This window comes from Motacilla alba, chromosome 3 (genome assembly GCF_015832195.1).
Source record: "Motacilla alba alba isolate MOTALB_02 chromosome 3, Motacilla_alba_V1.0_pri, whole genome shotgun sequence".
NCBI lineage: Eukaryota > Metazoa > Chordata > Aves > Passeriformes > Motacillidae > Motacilla > Motacilla alba.
The window spans coordinates 10,469,141-10,486,557 of NC_052018.1; the positions used below are offsets into that span (position 1 = coordinate 10,469,141).

General features: G+C 44.5%; 1 protein-coding gene across 2 annotated transcripts in view; it reads left to right on the plus strand.

Moving 5' to 3' along the window:
- Positions 1–14,975: 14,975 nt before the first annotated feature.
- Positions 14,976–17,417, plus strand: part of LOC119699606 (protein LYRIC-like) — a 30,753-nt gene continuing 28,311 nt past the window's right edge. For both annotated transcript variants that reach the window (XM_038133335.1, XM_038133336.1), the window contains exon 1: positions 14,976–15,420. In XM_038133335.1, the coding sequence (XP_037989263.1) occupies positions 15,115–15,420 (306 nt within the window). In that variant the 5' untranslated portion in view covers positions 14,976–15,114. The remainder of the gene's footprint in view (positions 15,421–17,417) is intronic.

The following is a 17,417-nucleotide window of genomic DNA, read 5'->3' on the forward strand; positions in this document are numbered from 1 at the left end:
CTTGCTTTTATAAGAGCCAGCAAGTCAGAGTATGACCCTGGGTGCCCAGCCATTGCCTCCAGGCTGTCGTGGGGAAAGCAAAGGCTCATCTTGCCACCTGCTAGTTCTCAAAAGTGCACAGTGAAATACAACATCTGAAAGGGCAGGACTGAGCTTCACGTCACTTTTTAACTCAATAGCTCATTCATTCAAATGAGATTTACAAAGACATTATGCAATTTTGCAGCACACAGTCACCAGGGTTGTGTAATGAATATCTAACCCGCAGCCTGAGAGCCTTAACTGGGTGTAGATCATCTCATGACCATGGCTGGGAAGCAAACAGGGGCCATGCACCAACTGAGCTTGTAAAAATATGTTGAAGTCTCTGACTCAGTTGTTGTCTTATATAAAAGAGAAATGCTAGAGCATTGTGAAACCTTGGAGTTATGCAAGGAGGGAGTTTAATTACTATTATTGAATTTGTACAATTTTTGCACTGCTAGTAGCTTTTAATTACTCATTACATTTTAAGCACTTGACAATTAGAAATAAGAACTGCAGGCAAATTTGTCCTTGATACTGCTTTTAGAGTAATGGAAAGTTAAACCTATCTGTACAGTTTATTTTACAGAGATATTTTAATTCATGCATGACATAATGAAAAAGAAAAGCTAATAAAAATCTTATTCACTCATTTCTCCCTGAGAACTTGTCAAAGAGATTAAACATTTCTCATTAACAGTGTTTTAACTTCTATTAGAAAGGTTTTCCCACCTTGAAAGACTAAGTATTTATTTATGTTACCAAAAAGCATTGCTGGAAGTTAGAACACACACACACACACACACACACACACACACACATCTATTTTCCAGCCTCCTGTTTACTGGGAATATTGTCATAGTTTCTTGCAAACAAAAGGTGTAAAAAATGTAAAAATACAGTATTTATTGCTGAATGTATGAAAAGTTAATAATGAAAACTTGACACAATTAATTGGAAGAAAAAACTATTTCTTTCTCATTTAAAAATTCAGGAAGAAAAAGCGGAAATTTAACTATGCCTCATTATCTACCAAAGTTTTTGAGTGCTAATGGAGTGAAAAACAGAATGCTTTGAATTTTTTTTTTACATGGACATCTGCAATAATCCTTACAGAAAATATCAGGAGAAAAGCAAGCAAAAATGCATTTGATAATGATTCATATTTGCGCTTGTAAGCATGGTAAAAGCACTTGACACAAGGAAATGGATGTCAGTTCTGCAGAGTTAGAGAAAGAAACGTAATGTACACTAGTCCAGAAAAAATTTGATTATTTCAAACAATGCTGAACGTGGTCTCTCCCTTGTCCCTTAACATAGTCCCCATGCCCATGGCAGTGACAGACACTGGATTTAACTGAATTCTCAGTTACATTTCTGTTGCCACTGCTGGGTTTAATTTACTTATTTGGTTTATTTGGTAGTTAAGGATTTGTGTGAATTCAGGTGTCTGTGATTATCAATACCAGTATTGCTCAATACTTGGGATTGAGTCTCCATTGATTTTGTAATCAGCAAGAAGTACAGAGCCTAAATTGTGGTAATGGAGGGGAAACGTATCACATTGGTGTCCCTTTATTTTTATATGCTCTGCACATCCTCAGGGTTGCAGCAATTCATTCTGGTGGCTGATCTCAGTTTAGTAATTTAATTTTTTGTTTCTTATGTAGCAGAGTGATGGCACACATATAAACAAAGCATGTAAATTTGATTTGAGTATTTTGACTTCTCCTCTGACATCTTTACAGCATAAGCACAACAATAATAAATATCTGCCACTATTTATTTTTTGTACTCAAAATCCCTGGCCAAGCTCAGGAGATGAATGTAACTTATTCCTGCACAAAAGTGATGATTAGATTTTTGCCCTAAAGGTTCAAGGTGGCTACAAAAATAACTGAGTCACTACCATGGAGGTATTTAAAAGAAAGACATGCAGCTGTGGCGCTCAGGGACATGGCTTAGTGGGTAAGCCATGCTGGCAGCAGACATAGCAGTGCAGGTTAATGGGTGGACTCTATGATCTTAGAGGTCTTTGCCACCTTAAAGGATTCTGTGATTCTGTGAATTAGCATAATGTCAAGGTTTATTCCCACAGCCAGGTGTTCCTGGTAGCCAGAAGGAGATGGCAGGACGTGGAGGGTGTTTTGGGGCTGGATGTGCCCAAGTGCTGCACAGGACAGCTTGATGACCCAGAGCAACATCCTGACAGGTACTGGTGCCTGTGCCTGGACCTGTGCCATGCAAGTCTGGAGTTTGCTGGTGCCAACACACCTGACAAGATGGTCAGACTTCCAGCTCCAGCCACCTACCCGGGGTAGTTACAAAACAAGCCCCAAATTACATGAAGCTCACTCAGCCCACCACTGGATATTTATTTAGCCTTGCCACTCTCAGGCAAAGTTTTCAGCCGGGTGGTGAAGAATTTGATGCTAAACACTGAAGCCAAAAACCCCAAAGGCTAAGAAGCAGTGAGAGGCAGTGGCGCAGTGCCGCGGATCCCGGCAGCCCGCGGTGCCCCTGGCTCACCTGCCCCTGTTTTGGGTTACACAGTGTGGGTGACTCAGCCAGGGAGAGGGAGCCCCGGGAGGGGGAAATAAATGTGTTAGGAGGAGGAAATTGAAGGAAGAAGAGTATTTTCTGTAGGGGAGTAGAGTGGTATGTAGGACTGCTCGGTGGAAATCCAGCATAAACCTTGCACAAGCCTGACTGCTATGATCCCCACGACTGTCTTCTCATTCCTTAAGTAATTGAGGCTTCAGCTCAGCAAAGCATTAAAGCTCAGGCTTCATTTTATGCTGTCAGTAAGTGCTTTGCTGAACAGGGGCTTAAAGTATCAAGCTCCTAGCATGAGATTTATCCCACCTAATTTTAGACATTAGCAGTGCAGATATCTACGCCAGAGCTAGTGACCCCAGGCTCTCCCCACTGTGAATGAGGACAAATAAGCATCTCTGGGGTGCTGTTCATTAGGCCTACTCTACCCTAGAACAACAAATAGCACTCACAGAAGTATTTGCAATCAGAGCTCAAAATAGCTAAATCAGATGTAAACATCTACAATCCGTGTACCTACACTCACGCACCTGAACCACAACAGATGAGTAGGAAAAAAAACATACCAATTGGGAGAAATCAGGAAAATGCAAACTGAATTTTAACAGAGAACGGAAACTGAAAATTATTTTCTCCCTGAGAAAGTTACAGTTGGAATTGTTTTTAAGACAAACAGAGGAAGAGCAGAATAGGCCATTGTTATTCCCTTGTTTAAGGCATTATTTCTTTCATACTTGCATTGTTTGAGATTGCTTCCCTGCCTCCATTGGTTATTGGGGATTCCTGCTCATCCGCCTAACTTTTAGAAAGCTGTAGTTAGGTGAAGTTAATCTCCTCTTGTGTCAGACAGATATTTTTGAAGGAGTACTCTCAAATATTTGAGATATTTCTGCAAAGTTACTTGATTTAGAGCTCATGTTTCTCTGAATATTGAAAGCCACTGCTTTCCCTGCGCAGGCAACTGCGATGTAAACTTCTGGGGATCACTGCAAACATGGGAATGCCTGGAATCCCTCTGGGAAATAACTGCAAAACCTTTAATCCCTGTTATCTCTGAGAGCACATATTTTTGTTTGCTTGATTAGCAGTGGGAGAGGATGAGCGATTGGTGTGTTGGGCAGTAAAGCCTTGCGCTGTTTCTCTGCTGCTGCCACAGGCTGCCTCGGGGAAGGTGCTGGTTCCTGGGCAAACACCCCTGAGCAGAAGAGCAGCAGCAGTGCTTGGTGTGAAGTAGTGGGAGGCAGGGAATGTGTGGCAAATACAAAATCAGCAGCAACAACTGCAGCTGTTGAAAGTACAACACTGTGACCAGTACTATTAGACTTAGTTGGTGCTCAATCACAGAATCACAGAGTCACAGAATCACAGAATCCCAGAATGGCTTGGGTTGGAGTTGCAACCCTCTGCCATGGTCAGGGCCACCTTCCACTAGAGCAGGTTGTTCAACACCCCATCCAACCAAGCTTTGAACACTTCCAGGGATGGGGCACCCACAGCTTCTCTGGGCAACCTGTTCTACTGTCTCACCACCCCCACAGTAAATAATTTCTCCTTAATATCTAATTAGGAATAATATCTAATTAATGTGGTCTGACTCCTACGGCAGGAGTTCGAGATGCCCATTTAGGCACTGAGTTGAGGCAGTAAGTTAGCAGTAAAATTGCTTGACATTTCCTTCTGCAAACAGTGGAGACAGGCAGCTCCAGAAAATAATTCATACTATCCCAAGGAAAAAAAAATTAAATTTGTGGATTGAATCTCTTTCTGAACACAACAGTCTCTCTAACTGCAAGAAAGTAATGAGATGCCTAACAGTGGTGGATAGTTCACTCCTTAAACATTGCTAATACAAACACTGCTAATACAGAATCTTACCACTGGAAAATTCTTTTTTTCTGCACTTTGCCATCTGCTAAAATGAGGACCATGCTGAGATTGTTGCTTCCATGTGCTCTCACAGGGCAGCTGATAACAGAGCTCTGGGCTCTGTGAAGCCCACAGAGGGAAAATTCATGTACAGGACTACAAGACATCTTTCTGACTCTAAGGTGAAAGCTTCTACCACAAGCCTGGGAGCTATGTGGGGACCAGATCCAGTAAAGGGTGTATTTTACTTGGGGACAGATTCTGTCTGGGTGTTTTGTGGGAGCAAAGAAGAGGAAATGATTCACTGACAAAGGGGGGAACAGATGCCTTGACTCACAGTTTCCTGCTACAACCACTAGACAATTCCTCTAGCAATTCCTTAGTGCATCAAAAGGATGGATTAGTTTCTTAATTCCTTCAACATCATGAAGTGGTTTTCCAGTATTATACATCCAAGCTTACCATATTGCCTACTGGAGGAAGATCTCTAGGTTTTATTCTGTAAGTTAGCAGAAAAAGTGCCAAGCTAAGTGTATTTGCCTGTCCAAATGCTAATTGCTGATGGAACCATAGTGCCAGGTCTGCTGCACTGCTTTCCACACATGTGGAAGGCTGAGAATTATGGGGTTGATTTACCCATATCTCACTTAGTTCATGAAATTCCAAACATAACAGAAGATTTTTTTTGCGCCTAATTTGGTAAGTTTCTGGATGATGGTTAAGAATCCCAAAAGGATTATGTCCACATAAAAGCAAATTTCAGACATTACTGTTCAATTAAATCATTCTGGGGTTTCACTTTCTTTCCAGTAAATAGAATTTCTTTGTATCTATGACCACTGTAAATGGTTTCTAGATCATACAAGGATGATCAAAAGAGTGATTTATCAGGCATGGATGCAAAAAGCTTATACTTACACTTAAGCTGTCAGCTGTACTTGAGAATCTTAAACGAAACTCCACTGCTATCAGATTGTCTCATATATGCAGTTTCTTTTATGATTATTTCTCCTAAAGAGAAAACACACTGTTTTCAAAACCCCTATGTTTAGGCTGACAAATCCACAGATCCCCTTGAAGGAACGCTCAGATTCACAGCCCAGGCAGCATTTCCCCTTGCAGGCTGATTTTAGTTTTAGGACTGTGCCATCTGCTGTTGGAATTGCAGATTTCCCTGGGTCCGCAGTCTGCAGCAGTCAGCTCCGACGGCCTGGCCACACGACTGTGATTTGTCCCAGGTGGGGGACACGTTGTAGAGTGACTGCCACCCCTGTCAGAGGCTTCAGCCACCCCAGGATCATTTATTTCACTGCTTTGAAGGGCTCTGCTTTGGCACGGACATGTAAGGGCTTCCATTTTTCCCTCCTGCTCAGAAGTATCAAAGGTGGTATGACACACATGGGATGCAGAGGCATATTCTACAATATTAGATTTTAGCAGAAAACAGAACCTCCTTCTGCTCTTCAGTTCCATGAACAGAGAAGGTGCATCGACAACTAAGGCATGGGCAATTTCACCTTCCCAATCTTATACTTCAGTTCCCATTGTTTATATGCTTGTGGGATCACAGAGCTATTAAAAACTAGACTGAACAATAGAGATATTATTCTGCTACTGAAACTGGATTACAGTCGTAACCACAAGCTTCTCCTATCTGCCAACATGAAAGTGATACCACTTTGGGAAAACTGAAAATGACTGTGCACTGGGTACTCAGATTCCTCACAAGGGTAACCCACATCCTCTGCAGAAGCATTTCTGAGCTCAAAGGTCTACCAGGAAAGACTGGCAGGGAAATATTCCCAAATGCATTTTGGAGTTTAACATTTCAACACGGGGCATTTTCCTGGCAGTCGCTGTGGAACAGGCATGCTGTGCTCCATGCCTCTCTATGGCAGCTAAAAAAATAAGGCAGTTGGTACAGGGATGGGCTCTCCAAGGGAACAATACCACATTTTGAGAGGCACAACTGACCTGGAACGTCTTAATTCCACTCCTGCTTCCTGTTATAACTACATCTGACTGCCTCACATCACCAACATGCCTATCTACTGACACTTAGAAAAGGAAATGCTTACATTTTACACGCAGAATTATGTGAGCAGTTAGTTAATAGGATTCAGTTACTGAGAGCTGTAGGACCTAGCACCTTTGGCACCTGTCTAATGAGGGGGATGCATATGCCTAGGGATCAAACTGAGAATGGCCAGCATGCCACACAATAAACTCGTTAGAAATCCTGAGGCATACACCTTAAACCCTGTTCTGCTGCAGGATTTAGGCAGTTTTTAAGGCTTGTTTTTCTCTCAACAGCATGAAGAACTCCCAGATCAACAAGCATCATTAATACTCTCAGCTGGCACAATACCAGTGTTCCTCCAAGCACCTGTCCCCAAGGTTTTAGGTATCCATGCTACCTTCAACAGTTCCTGCACCAAAATGTCACCCCCCTGGCCATGCCAGCCCATGCCCCTGGCCGCACCAGCTGACCCTGCTGGCCACACTGGTCCATGGCTCGTGGAACCTGTCCCAATGCTACTCACAGGCACAGCACATTCTGAAGTTAAAACTGAGGCTCACAGGGAGAGCAAGGGCTGGTGTTGCCTTGTGTAGACCATGGGCTGGTGGGGTTTGGGGAATGCTGATCCGAGAATACAAGCAAATAAAGGATGTGAAAGCAAAGCCATTAGCTCCTGAGCTGAAATGGCTTGGCCAGTATGACCCAGCAGAGCTGGGAAGTGAACATGACCCCCAAAGGTCATGTAAAACATGGTTTGTTTTCTAGTTGAGAAATAAAATGGAAAATACCAGGAACACAAGTAGAAAATCCCTACTGCAGACTGAGAATTTGGCTAATATTGGTGTTCCTCCTCTGCTTCATTTAATCATCTTATAATTTGTTTATAACAGCAAATGATTCAATTTCAGATAGAAACATGATGAAGTGTCAGCAGAGACCCTTGACATAATGATGGCCAGCATTTCCTTCCAGGATCTGAGTTTTTCCCACAGGACCTACCATCCACACCAAGCCCTTTTTCAATGGGAGGTGCCTTCTCCCAATACTGCCCAATACTCCCAATACCCCCAATTAGCCTGAGGCTAATTACAGGAGAGTTGTGCAGAGGTCAAGGTGCTGAAGACCTTTCCTAGTTTTCCTGGCTTCAGGAGGTTTCAGAGCGAGCCTTGGGCCAGAAGCAGGACTACAAATGAAACCGGAGGGCTGAAAGCGGGAGGCAAGAGTAGCTGTGAGTTTTTGACCAAGAGGGCTTGGGTGAGAGCAAGATATGAAGGGAAGTGGGCTCCTCCTGAAGGGAGGCCTTGGGATCCAGTCATCACTGGACAGAGCTGGCAGATGGAGCTGGGCATGGAGCCACCTGCTCCTGCCTCAGCTGCCCTCTCCTGCCTGTCCCGAGGCCAGCACAGCTCTGCCCAGCAGCAGCACCACTCAGATAAAGAAACTGAGCCTTGGTATGACTGCCTACATTTTCCAGCCTGGATTGCCTCCTGAGACGCTTTGCTTCCCACATTCCCGACGCGGATTTAAAAATAGGACTGTCTCTGATGCATTCCAGGTAAACAGATCTTATTTTCCTGGTTTGCATGTTTGAATAGCATGTGTTGCATGGTATCTAATGACCACAGTAAGCTGCAGGCAGCACAGTTTTTGGAGGCTGAGAAAAGACACATCTCATTTCTGGAGATGTCTCATACAGTGAATTTAAGTTCAATACCCTAAATTTAGAACAACATTACATGAAAGGAACATGAAATGCAAGGAACTGCTAAAGGACTTGAACTTAGCTTAAGCACACACTCCTACAAACACTCAGAAAATTGCAAGGTACTCCCCTCTGAAAAACAGCTACCAAATATGCAGCCTTCCCTTCTAAAATGCTGCATCATTTGGGAAGAAATCTGGAAGAACAAGTAACCCTGTGCATGGGAGTCTCCAGTAGCCCTGCTGCAACAACATGTTGCTGTATGGTGTGGCTGGCAGGCTGGTGGGATGGCTCTGAGTGCTAAATTATGCTACGTTGTGAGAGATACAGTCCCAGAAATGAAATGTTATCAGAAAAGTTACAATATAGTTGCCATGGCAATTATAAAATGGGAAACCATCAGTGTCATTTATTTCATTGTCACATGCCTTACGGTAAAATCTTGGCACCCTGGGTTGTGGAGGAAGACGATAAATATGGGGTTTATCCCAAGTGGCTGAGGTTTTTTTGTGTAGGCTGAGGAGAAGAGCAACAACCCCAACAAATCCTGATTGTCTAGATCCTTGGGGCTCAACTCAGGGACACGGTCTTGGGATCCAGACAAAATGGTAGTTTGAAAAACCTCAAGACTTAGTTGCTAATAGAGGTTTCTGCTAAAAACCCGTATCCAGAATTTTCTTCGTGATTACTGTAATCCTGTGGCCTGCTGCTCACGGGACAGAGCCCTTGTTAGAGCAAGCCTGTGTGCACTGGAACCACAGGCAAGTGCCAGCCATGGAGGACACTCAGCCCTTCGCTGTGACTCCTCCTCTGAAGGAACCTGGGTCACATTTTATTTAATGGAAATTAGTAAACTGGCTAGGAAGCAGAAAAAACATGAGCAGCCAGGTCCACTGGTGCCCCTCATATGTTGATGAAGAAAAGAGAGCTAAAGTGATCCCACACCATGTGTCTAGGATCAAGTTAATAGGTTACAAAGGCTGAATGTTACCTCTCCATAAGACAGTGCAAAAAAGGATGTTGAGGGAATGTGCAAAATAAGAGACTCCAAAACCAACATGAGACCTGTTGGAAATGCCATTTGGTGAGAAATACAGTTTTAGTATCTTTTTATTTATCAGGAGTGAGTCTAAGAGTCTAAGAGTGTAACATAGATGTGACACTGAAGCACTTCTCAGGAGGAACACGAGAATGATATCGCTGTCAGAGAAGTCACAGAAATCAGTGGTGAGAAACCAGAGCTTGATAATATTAAATTAGCAACAAGATGTAGGTTTTTTTCACGTGGAGGATGACTAAACATGAGAAGAAACCATGGAGGATGTGGTGGATGTGGTACATTTTTCAGACCTCCATGTCTCCAGATCAAAGTGGAAGATCCTCTTCAGATGCAAAGCTTATCTGAGCCCATCTAGGGACAGCCATGCCTTTGATACCCAGATCTCATGAGAATGTGAAACTGCCTGAACACTGCAGGGTAGCCACACTTTTACCAGTGGATGTATATTCAGACATTTTTGACACTAAAACCTCCCTGAGGGAAGTGATGCCCTCTCTCCAGCGTGTCAGCTGCATCTCTCAGAATGCTGGTTTTGATAGCAATAAACTGTGTGTCATCACTCATTTACTGCATGCTCACTGTGTCGTGTGCCAGTTTGGATTAAAACAAGGAGAGACAACTTAATTTGGAGACTTCTCTGTAGACATCGTGTTCCTGTAAAATTGTACACGTGCTGCTGGTTGCTGATGAAGGGACCTAGGAAGTCCTTAAAGCATGAGCTTGAAGTATTTGTCAAAAGAAACAGCAAATTACCAGCTGGTTTCCCAGACAGCTGGATGTGGGGCACAGGCTGAAAAGCACTGAGAATAAATATGCATGGAAAGAACATTATAAAGCCCCGTCTTTTGCTGCTAAACAAATACATTTATTACTTGTATAAAATATTTATAATAGTATGTTGTAAGTTGCATTCAGCTTTTTTTTTTTTTTAATTTTTTTTTTAGGGGGGAATTAATTTTCCTGCCAGACTCCCAGATCACCACTGAGGAGATGTGCAAAAAACCTACCAATCCTGCTGTATATTCATGCAGCTCTGCACAAGCTTCCACCCAGGGGAAGAATGGGTGCTCAGGGTGCGAGTGACCTGGGGCACTTAGCAGCTTCTTTCTGAATTGTTTGACAGGGATGCAAACCTCTTCACCTCCAGGAAAGCCAGTTATGCATACTTTTATGTCTACTTCTGCTTTGCTCTCAAGGCCTTTGATTTTATCTTTAAACCAGCAGTGTTTACGGTTCTCAAGATGATGTGTTCTGCTAAACAAGTTCCTTTGTCCCACAGTGTGGCTGACAAATCTGCTAGTGAAACAATTTTACTATTCAGCAACTTCAGTTCTGCCTCCAACATTTTCTCTGTCGCCTTTGAACTGCCACTGCTGCATTGATGCCTGCTCTGGCTCTGCCTGCCATGCATGTCATTGCTATAGCCCATTAAAAGCAGTTGCAGCCGTGCTTACCACTGGCTTCCTCCTTCCTTTGAAGCCGTTTTCTTTGACTGGTCTTAATTAATGCATAAGCTGGGAAAGTGCCTTCTTTCCTCCTTTCAAGATGTTTTTTGTTTCTTTGTTTTAGTTTCATGACTTTGGCTGAATAGATGTTTCCAGTATGTTCTTTATGAAAATGAAAGGGAAATTGAAGCTTACACAACTTTTTTATTGGGGAAAGAAACCCAGGCCACGGTCTTTCTTTGACTGCGTTACCATTGCGTGCTTTTTCGACTCCATTGCTTCTCTCTATTCAGGAAAGCCAAGTAACATGATTAAAGTCTTCTTCCAACTCAAAGACTTTGACAGCAAACAAAGATGGATCACTTACCAACTGAATGAATCATGTACAGGAAACCAAGGCAAGTGTTAAACATATTTACTCGGGGAATCAGTTAAGAATGGTATGCTGAAGATCTGCAATTAATTAACAGCAGTTCCCTGTACTGAAACAAGAGATTGAAAAGCTATTAGATAATTAGTAAAATTCTATGAAGCTGCATTCCTCAAAGCAGCCACAGATGCCGAAAGGAAATGCCGGACTGCTAGGCCAGATACCAACTTGTCAAGGAATTAATCATCTTATTTAATGGCAAATACCTGGCCACGTGGGCAGCTGTGCAAAAGAGCTGAATAGTCTGAGCAGATGGAGCACTCCTCTCTCATTACTGGTCATTGTCACACTGCTGCCAGGCGTGCAGCTACCACCTTCCTCAGTTTCCTCATCGGCAGGCTGAGCAAGCTCAGTGCTTCATCAGCTTTAGGCATGTCCATGGGAAGTCACTGCTGCACCAGGGCTTCAGACAAGAGGAAAAATGGGAGAAGTTTGCAAATTACACAAATATGTGATGAATATATGTCCTGCACATCAGCAGATGAACCTCAGGACTTGGTGCAAATGTCCCTTCAAGCCTGTAAACAAGCAGGTTGTGAGACCATCTCAGCCTGTAAATATCTTCATTACAGCAGAGCAGGAGGATCCCAGCCCACAGCAGGGCCTGCAGCAAGAACTTGCTGGGGGACATGTCCTCACTCAGTGTCTCATTGCCCACAAATGCCTGAAGCAGAGACCTGTACTTTGATCTCAGCCATGTCCAAACATCCTCCTGCCCACGTCTGCACAGTGCTCCCCTGAAACCTCTCCCAGCTGTGGGCTCAGAAACACAGGGACTGCTCCATGGCACTTCAGTGGGTGCAAACCCCCACTGTTTCCCACCCAGTTACCCCAAATCCCCAAGGCTCAGAGAGGGGAAAGCAAAGCCTTGTGATCCTATGGGAAGGGTCTGTTCTGAACAGCCTGGTCAGCACCAAGGGCTCCTCCAAGGGAAGGCACAGCTCCTGCTCTGCCCTGACCCAGGGATTTCTGAGCAGCTGCTTGGAAACAAAACTCCCTGCCTTCTTCCCAATGCAGCTTGCTGAACTCCTCAAGGTTAGGGAGTCTGATTAGACAGGTCTCCTCACTGCCCCACAAAAGGTGGTTTTGATGGGACCTCAAAAGATGGTTTTGCTGGGACAGTTTAAAAGCTACCTCTCTATACCTCTGACTTGTTTGAAATCACTAATTTTTGTATCATGTCTGTTGCTGTTGATTAAACATGAGCAGTGTCAGGGTAGGGCATTTCTCTTGGCTTTTGTGGGACAATCCTTAAGTCTACGGCTAATACATCAGGTCCAAACCTGATAATTTCTGTGAAATGTTATTAAAAATCATTTAATTACTTCCTTTTTTGGTAAATTTAATTTTTAATGATTCAATAGAAAATTGAAATAAAAATAATGCTTTAATTTCAGCTAGAAAACTCTGCTTCGCCTTTACCATGAAAACTGCCCAAAGCAAGCTTTTTGCCTTTTTTTTTCAGTTGCCATATGATTTTGTCAAAATCAAACAGCTTTCATGAAATATTTAAATATTAATAAGGCTGGATTTTTCTCCAGAAAACTTCCCAAGCCTTACCTTCATAATTTCAGCACTCTGAAAGACAAACTCAGCACAGAAGCAGACAGGCTTGACCAGGACCCATCAGGCATTAGTGTCTGCAGTATTTTGTCAGTGGAAATCCACCACATTTTGATCTACAACACATAGGTGGTTCAAGCTCCTAATTACTGGACTTTCTGTCCAGCTAGGAAGGGAGAACAATTCCCCAAATGGCATTTGCAATTAGCTCATGTCACACATAAATGGACAAATATCTCTTTAAGTTTGCAATAAAATTTCAGTCTTTCCATATAACATGACATGATAATAATTTGTCCTATTTTCATAGAGCAATAATGTAAGGGATATGCTGCCAAATGAGTCTGTAATAATACTAGAAAAAAAAAAGGTCTAATATGATGATGTTTATCTTTTTAAATAAATGCCATTAGAGGCCAGCCACAGTAATTGCCTCTATTGAAGAAAAAAAAAAAGAAATAGAAAGGAATGGTGCAAAGCAGTAATCTCATACTCAATTAAGCAATGCTGACTCCTGAAATGTCTTTCAGCTTATGTTTCCACAGGAAAAGAAAAACAAACTAATTTAGATGAGCTGAAAGTAGTGAATTTATGTATGAGATGAGATATAGATTGTATGCATTTTAACAGCTCAGACCTGAAGAGATTTATCTTCATTTTACAAACAGAGAAATAAAGAAGGGTAAAAAATAAAAATCAAGATAAGGAAAAAAATAAAATGTAAGTATCTAAACTAACCACATAACTGCGATTTTTAACTATAGAGGAAGTCCCCCTCTCTGACATTTGCACGTGACTATTCAGTTATCAGCTCAGAGCTCCAGATGGGTGCAAGATAGACATATTCTCACAAGACATCAGTATCAGGCCTAGGAACAGAAACACTCACATTCCTGAGGTTTTAAACCACAAGATTATTCAGTGCTGAATTTTAGAAGATAGGCAGTGTGAGATACAGACAGAAAATGATAACTTGTGTGATCCATGTTTAAGCAGAAGCTTCCTATCCCATCAGTAGTATTTGAAGCACCACCATACCCCCACAGCTCCCTTCTGTATATTAAGCATTTCTCCCTCCCTCCCAAAACCTTCTTCTCCCCATAAGGCCATTCAGCATATAATTTTATTCACAATTCTCCTGTATTTCATCTGGAAATTTCTAGAGTGCTGTAAACACCTTATTGTGCTTTCAAAACCTAGACTGCTTTAGGATTAATTGTAATTCGGCCCAGGACGTGGGAATAATAAATCTTTAATCCCTGAAGAGTTGGTAATCCAATGGAAAGATGGATAATGAGCCTTCCCCATATCTTTTCAGTGGGTTTGAGTTTGAGCTCCAGCACTTGGATCCACACTCAAGAGAGAGCAGTCCCTGCTGGGTGTGAAATAAACAATGACAGATAAAAGCCATTCCCTTACCAGCCTTTTCTCTGTGCTGGATTTTTTCTTTTTTTTTCTTTTTTTTTTTTTTCTTTTTGGTTGTGGGGTTGGTTTTTGTTTGTTTTTTTGTTTTGGTTTGTTTTTTTCGTTATGGCCCCTGGTATGTCCCACTCTGTTTGTGCCAGGCGCAAGACACAGCCATGCTGAGAGAACGAGGAGCTCACTCCTTCCCTCCACTGCTATTCAATGTTTATTTATTGCTTAGACGTTGTCCCCCTAGATTGACCAAGGCAAAACTCAGCTTTCCACTTTAAAAGAAACTCGGTGACTTTGAAAAAAGACTTTCTGAGAGCATCATCTGCACTTATTCATCAGGTGGCTGAAGAAATTTTCCATCCAGCAGGGCAAAGAGGTTTGTGGTTCGAGCGCTCTGCTCCGCGTTCCGCTGGCGGCGGTAAAATGCTGTTTCTCGGAGATCAGCCCGAGATGAGAGCGCATCTCGCGCTGCGTTACATGGCAGCGCTTGTCATCATCACAGCGATGCTGCTCGATAACGACATGTTTGTAGCGCTGCCTGACAACAGAAGTACATCCTCAAACACTGTTCCGTCTAGACTGGGGGATTTTGCAGAAAAGCATCACTTGTGAGCATCCCTGCGTACCCCAATCCTCGGCCAAACGCCTGCTCTCAAACCAACGCTGCTGCTCCGAATCGCATCGCCTTCACCTTTCATCGCGTACCGCTCATCCTTCCACAGGGGAGACCCCATCCGTGCATTAACCCCTTCCTCCCCCGCACCAGCGATCGGCCGCGCCCGGGGTCCCGCTCCCGCCCCCCCGCACGGCGCCCCCGCCCTTCGCCGCGAGGCTCCCGTAAGCACCGGCGAGTCCGCGCCCCCCGGGCCCCCCCGCATCCCCCGCCCGCCCGGCCGGTCCCCCGCCCGCGCCGCTCCGCAGCCGCGCTGGTGCCGCTCGGGGCGGCGGCGGCGAGCGCGGCTCCGGCACCAACTTTGGGAGCGGGGCGAGCGGAGCATCCCCGCCGGGGGCGGCGGCGGGGCCGGCGCGGCCATGCTGGGGCCGGCGGCGCGGATGGCGCTGGGCGCGGGGGAGCTGCCGGGGCGGCTGCTGGCGCTGCTCTGGCCGGCGCTGGTGCTGGCGGCCGCCGCGGCCGCGCTGCTCGTCCTGCGGGGGCTGCGGGACCGAGGGGCCGTGCCGGGACCCCCCCGCCGCCGCGCCGCCGGGGAGGCGCAGGAGGAGGAGGAAGAGGAGGAGGAGGAGGAGGAGGAGGAGGGGGATGGCCCCGCGGGGGCCGGCGGCCGGGCGGCCGGGGCGCTGCCGGCGCGGCAGCCGGAGGAACAAAGGCGCACGGCGCAGGTAAGGTTAGCGGGGTGTCGCGCCTGGCCCGCTCCCCCGGACGGGGCGAGCATCCTTCCCTCTTTCCTCCCCGGCACCTTTTCCAGGCAGAGAACAGTCCTGCACCCTGTGCGTCCAGCCCCACCGGACTGCTGCCATCCCATCCCATCCTGTCGCATCCCATCTCATCCCGTCCTGCCCAGGACGCACCGTCCCGAACCTCTCGGTGTGATTTAGGCGTGAGGGGCTCAGCATTCCCCGCTGAACCCTGTGGTGCCATCAAGATGACAGTGCAAGGCAGCAGGTTGCCCGAGCACCTGGCTGGGAGGTGCTGGCACTGGCCTTTCATCCGCCGTTCTGCCTGACAGCCTAACTCCGTATCAGATTGATCCTCTTTGCAGGGAATTGAGAAAACTCCAGTTAATGACCATCATATTAAGAAGGAACATACAAGAATAGTATCCATACTACGATGTTAATACAATGTGCTAATTATGTGTATTTACTCCAAATCAAAGCTCTGTTGTTACTGCATGAATACCTGGCTATGAGCTGATGACCATGGCCACCCTGTTGAATATATGCTGTGAGTTTGATTTGATGCGGTGTTGAAGTTTCTGTGTGACATTGACATGACTGTTGCTTTGACACACTGTAAGCTGTCTGTAGCAGAAAATCTCAGTGTAAATTACAGAAAGCCATTTCACTGAGGCACTGCAATATGGAAAGTAAAGCTCTCAGAATAACTTACCAAACATAAGTATGTACTTAAAATTAATACATTGAGCTTTTTTTAACATTTTAATCTGTTACTGTTGTCTCCTAGGTCTCATTTCTGAGCATTTTGTTTGAACACAAACAAAATGAATTTGCAGGATTTTTTTTAAGTGTGCTATAAAATAAGTGGGTTTGTTCCTCAGGAACAGAAATGTGTCAGGGACAGTCCAGGTGCTCTGATGGTTGGAGGATTATTAGTTCAAGCTGAAGGCATTGATTTCAACAGATATCTTCTAGTCAGAGATGCTGCATCTCACAGGCCTAAGTAACAGAAACCAAAGAAGAGGAGGGATAAACTGAAGGGATAAATTTGTTTACAGTCATGTGCAGTTTCTGCCATTAATCTCATCTTTTCCAGTGCTGAGCAATCCCTACTCTTTAGGGACTGGGCTCTAGCAGTTGCATTTACATAGTAGCATCATCTTCTGTACGAGACCCACTGATTATTGTGTGGAGTATGGAAAACATGGTCCTGAGGAGGTGGAGGACGAGAAGAGGATGATCAAGAAAAATAACTTTAAAGATCCTAAAGACAGATAAACCAGAGAAAATATCTTGCATACTGAAATGAAAAATGAAGGCTTGTCCTCTCATGACAGTACCATGCCCTTTCCTTTCTCTGTTTGTCTCTTTTGTTTTCTTTTCCCCATCGTGCTTTCTCCACTGCTCCTTGTCATTTCCTATCAGGTTCTCTCTGCCTATGGAACATCATATCCTTGAGGTAAAAACTGTATCTCCTTACTTAAGTGTAAAATGCTGCTCTGCTTTGGCACTTAGCTGATGGGAGGATGCCAGAACAGCCAAACACCTTTGGTATGCTGAAATTTGCGTATGAAAATCTCCACCAAAGCAGCAGCAGAGGTGTCATTAATAACAAAGTCTCCCATTCATAGACATGGCCAATGTGATACCATGGGGTGTGCAGGTAGTACAGGATGGGAGCCCCTCTCTGCTGCCTGCTGAGATATGAAAAAAACAAGACACAGATTGCCTCCAGTGCTCAGGTGTGTTGATACATCCCAGCAGCCAAACATCTGCATATCCTGGAGTGGTGGAAAAGTCAAGATCTTAATTAAAATAACCCAGGTAGTTAATTATTTTTTCAGTTTGGGAATGCATGTTTGCCAGTAATTCCCAGTTGCTGCCCCAGGGGTGGGCTGTCAGGTTGCCTTCCCATGAAATCTGCTCTTACTTGGCTGCAGGATGATGTAGGACTGATCTTCCCTAGTGTGTCCCTACTG